Source organism: Gracilinanus agilis, chromosome 3, assembly GCF_016433145.1.
Source record: "Gracilinanus agilis isolate LMUSP501 chromosome 3, AgileGrace, whole genome shotgun sequence".
In the NCBI taxonomy this organism is placed as follows: Eukaryota; Metazoa; Chordata; class Mammalia; order Didelphimorphia; family Didelphidae; genus Gracilinanus; species Gracilinanus agilis.
In genome coordinates this window covers 39794244-39807066 of record NC_058132.1, presented here as the reverse complement: position 1 = coordinate 39807066, position 12823 = coordinate 39794244, and the positions used below count along the sequence as shown (strand labels likewise).

Sequence of the window (12823 nt, the reverse complement as noted above, 5' to 3'; positions counted from 1 at the left end):
CTTCCTTCCTTCCTTCCTTCCTTCCTTCCTTCCTTCCTTCCTTCCTTCCTTCCTTCCTTCCTTCCTTCCTTCCTTCCTTCTTTCCTTCCTCCAGGCCTGGCTCTGTAACCACTGAGCAACCTAGCTTTCCCCACCCAGGTCATTTTCAATGGACTCCAGGCGTCCTATTTTCCCACATCATCATGGTGCCATTTTTGTATGAGAGAATCTTCAAAATTTATTTGAATAATTTTGGATTACACATTGCTTTATATAACCAGCTGCTTTTTCTTCCTCTTTTAGAAATTTTATTAATATTCATTTTTTAAAAAGTTACCCTCACTTCCCAAGGAACTGCCAATCTCCAGTAGAGTTTTCCTTTGTAATAAAGAAGTATAGTCAGGTGAACAAAATCAACACAGTGGCCATGTCTGAAAATTGTATGCCTCAGTGTGCACCTTTAGGCCACTAGCTCTCTCTGAGAGGCAGGAGGCATGTTTTACCATTTATAAAATGAGAAGTTGGGACAAGATGGTCTTTAAGGTCCCTTCCAGCTCTAATCCTATCATCTTTTCATTATCAGTCTTTTGGAGTCATGGTTGGTCACTGTATTGATCAGATTTCCAGTATCGTTCAGTGTTGTTTTCCTTTATTTTCTTGTGGTCATTTTGGTCTTCTGGCTTTGCTTGCTTTGCTCTGCAATAATTCATCTAAATCTTCTCAAGTTTCTCTGAGTTCCTCATATTCGTCATTTCTTGTGATGTAATAATTTTCCATACATTTATATATCACAAATTTTTAGATACCCACTTTTCTTCCAGGTCTTTGCTATTATATGCAGGTATAAATATTTTTGTATCTTTGGAAACTTTCCCCTCTGTTTTTGACTTTCTTGCGGAAAATGCTCTGTAGTAGTATCATCGAGTCAAAGGATTTCTAAGGTTTAGTGACTTTTATTTAAAATAGAAGTTGAAATTGTCCAGAATGGCTAAACTTATGTGGTCCTCAGCTCCACTAACAATGCACCTGTGTGTCATGGCTCCACACTTTTTATGACATCTCTTTTTTTTGTTTTGTTTTGTTTTTTAAACCCTTGTACTTCGGTGTATTGTCTTATAGATGGAAGATTGGTAAGGGTGGGCAATGGGGGTCAAGTGACTTGCCCAGGGTCACACAGCTGGGAAGTGGCTGAGGCCGGGTTTGAACCTAGGACCTCCTGTCTCTAGGCCTGACTCTCACTCCACAGAGCTACCCAGCTGCCCCTATGACATCTCTTTTAAGAATTTTTATTGAAAAAAAAAACCCTTTATTTTCTTAGTAACAACTCTAACGTCAGAAGGGAAATGTTTAGGTGAACGAGTTTAAGAAACTTGCCCAAGATCACATAGCTAGGAAAAATTTGAGACCAGATTTAAACCCAAGAATCCTCCCAATTCCAAGCCTGGCTCTCTATCTACTGTGCTTCCTAGCTGCTCTGTCATATCTTTTTGGAGAACTAATATCCTCTGACCCTTGTATCTCTGTTTCCATTTTTCTTGTTTTCCCCTTGTTCTTCCAGATCTAATATCTGGCAGATATCTATTACTTTCTTTAAAAAAATTCAAGTTTACTTTATTTTCAGGTCTACATTCTCTCCCTTCTGTCCCATTCCCACTCACCCCTCATTGAGAAAGTAAGAAAAACAAACCACCCATTGCAAACATGTAGAGTCAAGCAAAACAACCCTTTTATTGGCTGTATCCAAAGAAAAATGGCTCGGTTTGTACTCTTGAGTCTTTCACTTCTCTGTCAGGAGCGGGGTGGCATCCTTCATCATGAGTCCTCTGGAATTGTTGTGTGGATCAGAGTTCCCAAGTGTTTCAAAGTTGTTTGTCTTTATAATATTTTTGTATTGTATACCTTGTTCTCCCGAGTCTAATGGTTTCTCATTGGCATCTCAGCCTCCCAGTCACGAGGGACAGAAGTAAAAAAAAATCCTTCTTTCTCCATACTTTTATTGAGTGCTCATAGACAAGGTAGGGCTCCATGCTTGGCACTGGTAAGGATGGGAGGTCACGTGTAGTTGAGTCAAGCCTTTCTGGAGCTTGTAGGGAAGATGAGACACGTTGCCTAGTTCTAGTGAGAATACTGCCAGTTTTCATGATGAAAAGGCTCAAAGATTACAGAGATGCCATTTGCAAAGTGAAACATGCCATAAATTAAGCCATTGTGTGGTAGGTGTGTCGACACCAGAGGTTCCCATTGTTTCTGTCCCATGAACCCCTTTCATCAACAACAAATGGCAATTTTTGTGAACTCCCAGAATAATTTAATTTGCTACTCATAATATTCTTTGCAATTCATTTACTGCTTAAGGCACCATTAAGGAATTCTTAGCATGGTTGATTGTCGTGAACCCCCAAAGGGACATGCAAACCTCTAAATGGGAACCACTGGTCTATTGTATTGAACGGCTGGGTTAAGGGTTTGTCGGTTGGTTTGTTTAATGGAACTGAGTCATTTTGATGGACGTAATCTCAACATTGGAAGAAAGAGTTTCTAAGTCGAGCCACAGGATTCATAGGGTCATAGCATTCAGAGCTGGAAGGGGCTTTATAAACCATCTGTCCAACCTCCTCGTTTTCCACTGCAGTGTTTGACGCATAACAGGTCCTTAAGAAATACTTGCTGTGTGACCGATAGGAAACCGAGGTATTGAGTGACTTGCCCAAGGTGACACAGTGTAGTAGATTTGAAGTTGGGGACATGAGTTCAAATTTTCATCCTCTCTGGGATTTTGATGTATGGCCTTGGACAAGTCGGTGAACCTTCATGAACCTCAGTTTCCTCCTCTGTAAAATGGGATAAGAAAGATACAGGCCCTGCCCTCATGGAACTTATAGGGAAGATCAGACATCCCTGAGATGCTCTTCCAGCTCTAAATAATTCTGAGAGCTGTTCTCCCTCCCTCCTCCCCACAAAGTCCACCTGTAGCACCTCCTGCCCGAGCCGGCCTTGCCCGATGCTTTGTCTCCCATTAGGCATGATGCCTCAGGGTCAGCGGATCAACATGCCTGAGCCCGTGGCGCCTGCCCCCGATGTCCAGGCCTCCAAAGGTGGTGGCACCTTAGCAGCTGGGGTGAAAAAAAAGCATGGCAGCACCCCACCAGGTAGGTAGAACCCTGTCCTGGCCCCAGGTGGGGGCCTTGACCGCTGTCCAGACCACACCCATCCATGCCTGTTCTGAACTCTCTGCAGTGGGTCTTGCCTGGAGCCCCTGCCTCAGAACCAAATGCTTTCTTGAGTGGAAAAAAAAACTGGCGACCTTCCCTTGGATCTCTTCTCCACCCCTTTAATTGGATCCCCATTGGCTCCCTCCCTTTGGGGGCCCGTGGCGTTGGCCATCCCCCATGCCTGGAATGCCTCGCCCCCCACTGTAGCCTCTCTGACTTCCCCTGAGGCTTAGCTAAGACCCCAAGTCCTACAGGAGGCTCCCCCAGTGCCCCTCCGCTGCTAGGGCCTCCCCCTCCGAGATGACCTGCCACCCAGTCGCCTCTCCACGTCCTCCATGTATCTAGTTCTTTACGTGTTGTCTCCCCATTAGAATGTGAGTTCCTCAAGGGCAGGGACTGTGGGTTGAGGGTTTTTTCCTTTCTCTTTATCCGAGTGTCTAGAATGGAATAAAAGTCTAATTAATGCTTCTTGACTGATTGCTGACTGACCTTGGACTCTGCCAGGGACAAATAGGAGAGAATGAATGAGGCGGTACAAGTGACCCCGTTTTGTTCGTGCTGCTGTTAGATCCTGGCAGAGCTGTCTTAGCCCATCCTCCAGGACAGGACTAGGGCGAATGTGTGTGTGTTTGTATATGTGTGTGTGTCTTCTAATAAAGAACAAATGGCATTCAGATAGTGCTTCAAAAACATCATCTCATTTGAACCTCCTCGTGACCCTTCGAGGTAGGGAGTATCATAGGCATTGTCCCCATTTTATAGATGAATAAACTGAGGCTCAGAAAAGTTACTTGGGGTAGTGGGTAGAACACAGGACTTGGAATCAGGAAGGTTCAAGTCCCATTTTAGACACATACTAGTTGTGTGGTCCTGGGTAAGTCACTTCACTTTTGTCAAAACACAACAAAACGAAACACTTTTGTCAAAAACAACAACAAAAAAAACCTTTTACCTTTAGTCTTAGAATCACTAATGAAGTATCAGTTCCAAGGCAGAAGAGAGGTAAATGAGATGAAGTGACTTGCCCAGGGTCACACAAGTATGACCAGATTTGAACCTAGGACTTCCTGTCTCCAGGGAGGGTTGCCTCTCTGTCAGTGCACTGAGCTACCTAATTGTCCCGGTCACATCACTGTGCCTCAGTTTCCTCATCTATAAAATGAAGGGGTTGGACTTATGACCTCTGAGGTCCCCTTTTAGCTCTTGATCTAAGTCTAGGATCCTGTGATCGCTTTGTGCCTCAGTCTCCTCATCTGTAAAAATGAAGAAGTTTGGGTCCCTTCCAGCTCTCAGTCTATTGTCCTAGATGCCTTCTCTGACAGCTAGGAAGGATCAGAGGTAGAGCTTCGACCCAAGTCTCTTGATTCCATGCCCTGGTGAGCCATCGGCTAGGAGACATCACCTCCTTGTTAGAAAAGATGGATAGTTTCCACTCCCCTCCTCTGCAAGGAGAAGCATCCCTTGTCCTCAAAGGGAGCAGCCACGGAAAGCCAACGTGCACACGGAGCACGTCTGGAGATGGGCGCCCCACTAGGTGCCCCTCTGCCACGCTTCGCCAAGGAGAGCCATTTGTCGCCCATCTGCTCCCATCCCCATCTCATTTCTGATGGCAGCTTAGCGCTTAGCACGGTGCCTGGCACATAGCAATTGCTACGTATGCGGGTCAATAAGTGACTCATTCGACTCTGAATCTGATTGGTTGTCATTAACTTTTTTTTTTTTAAACCCTTACCTTCTATCTTAGAATCAATAATGGCGTATTGGTTCCAAGGCAGAAGAGCTATGTAAGGGCTTAGGCAAATGGGATTAAGTGACTTTCCCAGGGTCACACAGCTTGGAAGTGTCTGAAGCCACATTTTGAACCCAGGACCTCCTGTCTCTGGACCCGGCTCTCACTTTACTGAGCCACCTAGCTGCCCCCCCATCATTAACTTTGGAAGTTTCCTGAAGCCTCCTGAGCCTCGTGCAGTAGAGACTCCCGGAGGCTGGCCCTTTCCTCACCGGTGGCCTCTCTTATTGTGCAGGTGACAACAAGGACGTGGAAGACAGTAGTGTGATCCATTATGACGATGCCGCCATTTCTAAGCTGCTAGATCGGAACCAGGATGCCACGGATGACACGGAGCTGCAGAACATGAATGAGTACCTTAGCTCCTTCAAGGTGGCCCAATACGTGGTCCGGGAAGAAGATGGCGTGGTAATGGATGATGTTTTTCTGCCTTCTGGGTTCTCTGCTGCATCTGCCCCCTTTCCTTCCACCATACTCTGGCTACGTCTTGGGGACCTGGGCACAGGAGGGTACAGGAGCTCTCTGCCCGGAGCTGGTTGGCTCTTCCCTATAAAATGAGGCTGTTAGACCCGATATCGCCTCTATGATGCTTCCAGGTCTAAATCTGAGAATTTAGTGGTTCCTGGTACCCAGTACAGAGGACAGCTTGGTAATAGGCACTCCAGCAGCAGCCCAGAGAGATAAAATGCCCTCCAGGAAGGAAGGCGTGAGTGTAGCAGGAAGAGTAGGACCTGATCTTGGAGTCAGGAGACCTGTTTGAATCTTTGGTTCTGATCCTGACCGAGTGAAGGAATATGGGTAAATCTTTGCCTTTTTCTGAGCCTTAGTTTTTCCACCTGGAAATTGGGGGTAATAAGATTGGGGAGACAATATATGAACAAGGTATAAAAATGCTGTACGAGTATGATTTATGATTAGAATAGTCTAATTGGAAAGGTAAAGGATCTCCATTAAAAAACAAAAAAAAACCCTTCAGAATACAAGACAATCTATGCCTTGTATACTGAATGAATGATATATAGTCTTTTATTGGCATGGAAAATGCCTTAGAATCAGAGGGCCCGAGTTCAAATTCTGATTTTGCCACTTACTCTTTGGGTGACTCTGGGTAACTAAGCTTATTACTCTGAGTCTCAGCTTCCATATCTGTAAAATGAAGAGACTGGACTAAATGATCTCTGAGATCACTTCTAGCTCTATGCCTATGATCCTATAAATAGTGGCAGTCAGGATTTGAACGCAACTTAGTGGCCTATTCATTGTACCAAACTGTTCATGTTCAGGCATTAGTTGCAATAGGAAGCCTCTGAGGACCCTTCCAGCTTATATCTTATGGCCTTGTGACTTTATGGGTTCAGGGATGAGGGAGGGATATAGGTGAAGAACAGAATAATCGGGAAATGATCATGGAGGAGGTAGGGTCTCAACTGGGTTGAATAAGGAATGAAAGAAAGAATAAGGGAGGGAAGGAGGAAGAAAAGGGAGGAAGGGAAAGAGGGAGAGAAAGAAAGGGAGAAGAGGAAGGATGGAAAAAGGAAGGGAAGAATTGAGGGAAAGCAGGGAGGGAGGAAGAGAAGGAAGAAAGGAGGAAAGAAGGAAAGGAGAACAAAGAGAGGGAGGAAGGAAAGGAGAGAAGGAAGGCAAGGAGGGAAGGAATTTTTTATGAAGGAAGGAAAAGAGGGAAGGGAGGAAGGAAGGAGGGGAAAGAGAAGAAGAGAGAGGAAAGAAGAAAAGAGAGGCAAGAGAGGGAAGGAGGAAGGAAGGAAGGGGGAAAAGGAGGGCAGGAAGGAAAGGAAAAAAGGAATGTAGGAAGGAAGGGAAAGAAGCAGGGAAGGAGAAGAGGGAGAAGGGAGGAAGGAGGGAATGAAAGGAAAGAAGGAAGGAAGGATGGAGAGAGAGGGAGCGAGGGAAGGAAGGACTTATTAAGCCCTTACTTTGTGCCAGGCCCTACATTAAGCACTGGAGGTACAAATACAAGCAAAAAAAGAATGATAGTTCCTGCTCTCAAGGAGCTTACATTCTAATATGAAAAGATTGAACACACAGAAGGGAGATGAAAATGGGGGAAGGAACTTGGTATGAGGATATGATTTTGAAATCTCTTTGAGAGTCAAGAACTGAACAAATGTAGGCTAGTCTGGGCTGTTCTGCAGCATGGAGTCTCTGAATGGATCTCACCAATGGAACAAGGTCTTGTGGAGGGAATTCCAGGATGAGGAGGGCCCAGATGTTGCAGGAGGTTCTAGGATGGCCAACAGTAGTGGAAGCATAGCTTTGAAGTCCAGAAGGTCAGGAATATGGCCAGGATGGGTAAGGAAGGGCTCTTGAGAGACTCGGGTCAAGACCATGGCCAAGTGGGGCTCTTTTTGACTGTTCTACCTAACTATAAAAAGCAGGTGGTGCTGGTGGCCTCTAGCAGGGAGGCCCAGCTCTGCGTGCCCACCTGGACTTGGTTCCCTGGTCTGTTTCTAGGAGGAGGTCGAAAGGGAGATCATTAAGCAGGAGGAGAATGTGGATCCTGACTATTGGGAGAAGCTCCTTCGTCACCACTATGAGCAACAGCAAGAGGATCTGGCCCGGAACCTGGGCAAGGGGAAGAGGATACGGAAACAGGTCAATTATAATGATGCATCCCAGGAGGACCAAGGTATGACAACTGCCCTGGGGTCTGGGGTGGGGTCAGGGTGGGAGCAGCTCTGAGCACAGGCTACCATGTGCCTCATAGAGAAGAGGACATGGACTAGCCTCTTAGAGCCTCTGGCACTGGCTGATCAAAGATTGCTCGTTCTTATTTTTTTTTAAGGAAGAAAAGGGACATGCTTCAGTTTAATTATTTTTAAGAAGAGAAAGGACATGTTTGGTAACAAGCAATCAGAAATGCGAGAGCTGGAAGGGACCTTTGGGCCCATTAGTGTAGCCTTCTCCTTTGACAGAGGAGGAACTAAGACCAAGAAAGGGTCAATGACTTGTTCAAAGTCATAGTAAATGTCAGAGCTGAAACTGGAACTTTTGGACTTCTTAATTCTAAATTCAAGGCTCTTTCTCACTCCTTTTAAGCTAGATAAAATTATTAGGAAAAATGTTGTGATGGTGAAATCCGAAAGCATCCGGGCATAGCTAGTTATGGTTCAGCAGAGCTGCTGGCTTTTCTTTGGCCCTGTCCTTTGCTCGATGGGCTTTGTTGTATTGCCAGGGTCCCCAGGGTGCTTTCTGAAGCTATTGTTTGGGTGGTCTTTGGACGAGTGATATTGGCCGTGAGGATGCCTTGCCCCTGTTGGTCTGTCCCTGACCTCGCTTGGCCACTGTGATCCTGGCTGAGAGGTTAATTGGACCGTGCTTCATGGAGAGAAGAAAGGGATTACTCAGTCTCCTGGTCAAGGCTTCTTGGTGTTGTGGTGGCTTGACCCAGTGTGGATAATAGGGTATTGGTCCTGAAGTCAGGAAAACCTGAATTCAAATCCTGCTTCATGAAGTATTTCTTTGCTGTGTGACCCTTGGGCAAATCACCTCATCTTTGCCTCAGTTTCCTCATATGTAAAATGGGGATAACAACAGCACCTACCTCGCAGGATTGCGCTGAGTATCAAGGGAGACAATATTTGTAAGATGCTTAGCATGGTGCTTGGCACGCAGTAGGCACTATAGAAATGCTGGCTGTTATTGTCATTATTGTTGTGGGGAAGGAAGTCTTGGATAAAGACTTATAGTTCTACTTTTTGCTGCCATTTTGAGTCCTTTGATAAGTTATAGGAGAAAGGATGCTGGATTTAGAATCAAGAGGTTTTGGTTTAAATCTTGGCTCTCTCAACGTGTGACCTTGGGCAAGTAACTAACCTCTCTAGGCTCCAGTTTTTTTTTTTAATTTTTTTTTTTATTTTAAACCCTTAACTTCTGTGTATTGACTTATAGGTGGAAGAGTGGTAAGGGTAGGCAAATGGGGGTCAAGTGACTTGCCCAGGGTCACACAGCTGGGAAGTGTCTGAGGCCGGATTTGAACCCAGGACCTCCCGTCTCTAGGCCTGGCTCTCAATCCACTGAGCTACCCAGCTGTCCCATAGGCTCCAGTTTTTCTTTGTCTGTAAGATGAGGGGATAGGGCTGGACTAGATGATCTCTAGGGTTCCTTCCTGCTATTAGATGGGTAATTCTAAGTCCTCTAACCATCTCTCAGATGAAAGAATTGGACTTGGATGATTCCTAAAGGTTCCTTTGAGCTCTAATATCCTCTCAGGGAATCTACCAGCATTTATCGAGCATCTACCAAGTGCCAGACACTGTAGGAAGCCAAGAGGGGGATCCAGAGCTGAGAATGAAGTAGCCCCTGGCACCAGGGAGCTTCCATTCTCTCAGGGGGAATGAGGTGTCCTTTGCTCAGTGGGCTTTGCTATATGGTCAGGGTCCTCGGGGTGCTTTCTGCAGCTATCCTTTGGGTGGTCTTCAGACCGGCAATGTTGACTGCGGGGATGCCTTGTCCCTGTTGGCCCGTCCCTGGCCCAGCCAAAAGCCTCAGTCCCTGGTGAGTGGGTGGCAGGCATGGCTGGTCGGGGTCACTGCCTGTCCCCTTGTTTCCCCTCTCCCCGGGTACGACAGAATGGCAGGATGAGCTGTCAGACAACCAGTCGGAGTACTCCATCGGCTCCGAGGATGAGGATGAGGACTTTGAAGAGAGGCCCGAAGGTCAGAGTGAGTTGGGGTGTTGGTGATTCCCCGGGAATGAGGGTGACTCGGATCTGCACTCTTCCTCCCCAACCCACCCTGCTGGGGCAGAGTCTGGGCAGCCCCACACCAGGATCTCAGCAACCAGGTGGTCCCCAGGGAGCTGAGGGTTGACCGGGGCTTGGACAGCTCTCCCCAGACTTGGTATAGCTTTCACCCAGTGCTTAGTGCCATCCTGGGGGGCAGAGGGTCATGGGAGCCGGGGACTCCTGCACCCTGGGATTGTTCTGTGTATGGAAGCCCCCAGTGTGTGTGTGTGTGTGTGTGTGTGTGTGTGTCCGTGCCTGGCTCCCACCAGCCCTAGCCATCCACCCCAGAATGGTCCCTTGGCACAGGAGTCTCTGAGTCTGGTCCTGCCTGATAGAGATCCCTGGCTGGTGACTGTCCTTTAGGTGGGAGGAGACAATCCCGGAGGCAGCTAAAAAGTGACCGAGACAAGCCTTTACCCCCTCTGCTGGCACGAGTTGGAGGCAACATTGAGGTGAGGGCACTGACCTCTCGGTGGGGATTTGGGAGACTCCCATCCCTGCCCCTCTGGCCTCCTTGCACATCCTCCCTCCTTCTCTTTCCCTCCTCTCTTGGCTGCCCCCTTCCTTTGGTCATCTGTCCCTCCCTACCCAGGTCCTAGGGTTTAATGCCCGGCAGCGGAAAGCCTTCTTGAATGCCATCATGCGCTGGGGCATGCCCCCCCAGGATGCCTTCAACTCTCACTGGCTAGTCCGGGACCTTCGAGGGAAAAGCGAGAAGGAATTTAGGTAATGGGAGCCTCAGCACATCTGCTATGGATGGTGCCATCTTGTTTTTCCAGAGGCTATTTCCTCTTGGGGTATCCTGGCCAAGCGAGCCAGGATCTACAGCACTGGACAGGATGGCATCATAAAATGGACAGAGTACCAGACTTGGAGTTAGAGCACCTGGGTTCAAGTCCCACCTCTCCTCCTTACTACCTGTGTGACTTTGAGCCAGTCACTTCCCCAATCTGGGCCTCAGTTTACCCCTTTATAAAAAAAGGGGGTTGTATTATGTGATCCTAAAGGTCCCTTTATAGCTTTAAATGCTCTGCCTCTTTAGGAAACGTGTTTATCTCTTTAATGGTGTCATCTCAGGCTTTCTTTTCCCCTGATGGACTGGGAGCCCATGGAGGGCAGGGATCATTTCCGTTTTGGGTTTGGGTATCCGACACTTGGCATAGTGCCTGGCACACAGGAGCCTCCTAATTAATGTGTGTGGATTGTAATATACAGTGGGCAGATGTCCCAAAGACACTGGCCAAGTCTTCCCCCATGTTCACCAAAGGAAACTTTCTTTGGAGATGGCAAGAGAGCTTTGAAGTATGGCGGGTGGCTGGTTCTTAGCCTTGAGCGTTTCTCCCTAAGATGGGGCATTTTCTCCCCTGAGCTGATGGCCCAAGGCAGAATGGGGCATCCCATTTCCCTGAGTCAGGGGGCTGGATTCGATAACTTTTTATGCTCTATAATTCTTCCTCATAAAAATTCACCCCTGGGGAGACCCCTGCCCATCGCTACCATCGGTGGCAAATCCCAGATGGCCCAGCAACAGAGACAATAGGGATGCTCTTTCCCTTGGCTGATCCTCGTGCTGCCACGGGCTCCCTGTTGTCCCCAGGGCCTACGTGTCCCTCTTCATGAGACACTTGTGTGAGCCGGGGGCCGACGGGGCAGAGACCTTTGCAGATGGTGTCCCTCGGGAGGGGCTTTCTCGACAGCATGTGCTCACCCGGATTGGAGTCATGTCACTAGTTAGGAAGAAGGTGGGTGAGTAGACTTTTACACGGGGCCCTTCAGGGATGTCTGTCCTGGTTCCTGGCTCTGCTGAGGAGAGGGCATGGGCCTGGGGGTGGGAGACTCAGCCTCTTAGTGGTGGCAGGCAGGAGAGAGAAGATGATAAAGAGGAATCTAAAATGGAGGATGGGACACTGGAAATTCAGAGGAGCTCAGAGTGCTATAGAAATGTGAGTTTTCGTGAATAATAATAGTTATTATTAGAGCATTAGGTTAGTATTGATATACTGCTGCAAAGCACTGTACAAATATTATCTCATTTTATCCTCACCACAAATCCAGGAGGTAGGTGCTTTTATTATCCTCTTTTTACAGATGAGGAAACTGAGGCAGGCAGCATTTAAGAGGTCAAATTTGAACTCGCCTCCTTGACTTCAAGTTCAGCCCTCTAACTGCTGGTCTACCTCTATGTTATTATTGTGAATCTTAGATCTTGTCCCACTCTCTGAAATCCAAATATCCAGTGGGTGGCATTATGGACCAGAGAAGGGAAAGCAGGGTTTTGTTTTATACCATCCCTCTGATTCCTCACAAAGATCTGTCCCCATTGATTTTGGTGATTTCTGTTCCTGTCTGGACCTGGGCCAGAATTAGAGGGATTCTTCCTTGTTCTAAGCAAGACCCCTGGTCATCGGGGCCCGGACCTGCTCTTTGGGAGGGGGGAAGAAAACACAGGACCGCCCCCCGCTCCTCTGTTACTTGTGCCTGGATGTCCTGTCCTGTCCTGACGTGTCCTGTTTTAGAGGGTCTTTGGAAACCAGTTATGAATGTGACCTCCTTGGCCTTAGGTCCAGGAATTTGAACACGTTAATGGGAAGTACAGCACGCCTGACCTGATTCCTGAGAACAAGAAATCCAGTGAGATCATCTCCTCGGACCCCAATACCCCAGTCCCAGCCAGCCCGGCCCATATTCCTCCTGGCCCTTTGGGGCTACCAGGTATGTTAGGCCTCCAAGTGGCCAGTTTGGGGACTTGAAGGGGAAGGGAGTGGTGGGGAATTCTCCTTTGGAGTTGTCATTTTTCCATTTTTCACTTCCTGTCTTGAAAGAAAAACGAGACAGTTTTGACAATGAGATTGGCTTTGTCCGAGGACTATCTTTGTAGTCTAAGGACAATAGAGAAATAATATCCAAGATGAAGAAGGCTGTCAGACCATGAATGACTGCTGCCCTACACGGGCAGTTTATACTGATGTCTGGGCACCATGTATCTTAACTATTTATAGCTGTAACCGTAGCCATATCTTTTTGTACTCCTTTTTCTTTTTCTTTTTTTTTTGTCTCTCCCTCCCTTCTTCCCTCTCCTTCCCTTCCTGTCTCCCTCCC

General features: G+C 47.4%; 1 protein-coding gene across 1 annotated transcript in view; it reads left to right on the top strand.

Annotated features, from left to right (window-relative positions):
* Positions 1–12823, top strand: part of CHD5 (chromodomain helicase DNA binding protein 5) — a 148051-nt gene that overhangs the window by 105927 nt on the left and 29301 nt on the right. Inside the window, exons 22-29 of the mRNA XM_044668656.1 lie at positions 3000–3128; positions 5216–5388; positions 7453–7627; positions 9570–9662; positions 10088–10176; positions 10317–10450; positions 11322–11466; positions 12286–12436. Of these exons, the coding sequence (XP_044524591.1) occupies positions 3000–3128; positions 5216–5388; positions 7453–7627; positions 9570–9662; positions 10088–10176; positions 10317–10450; positions 11322–11466; positions 12286–12436 (1089 nt within the window). The remainder of the gene's footprint in view (positions 1–2999; positions 3129–5215; positions 5389–7452; positions 7628–9569; positions 9663–10087; positions 10177–10316; positions 10451–11321; positions 11467–12285; positions 12437–12823) is intronic.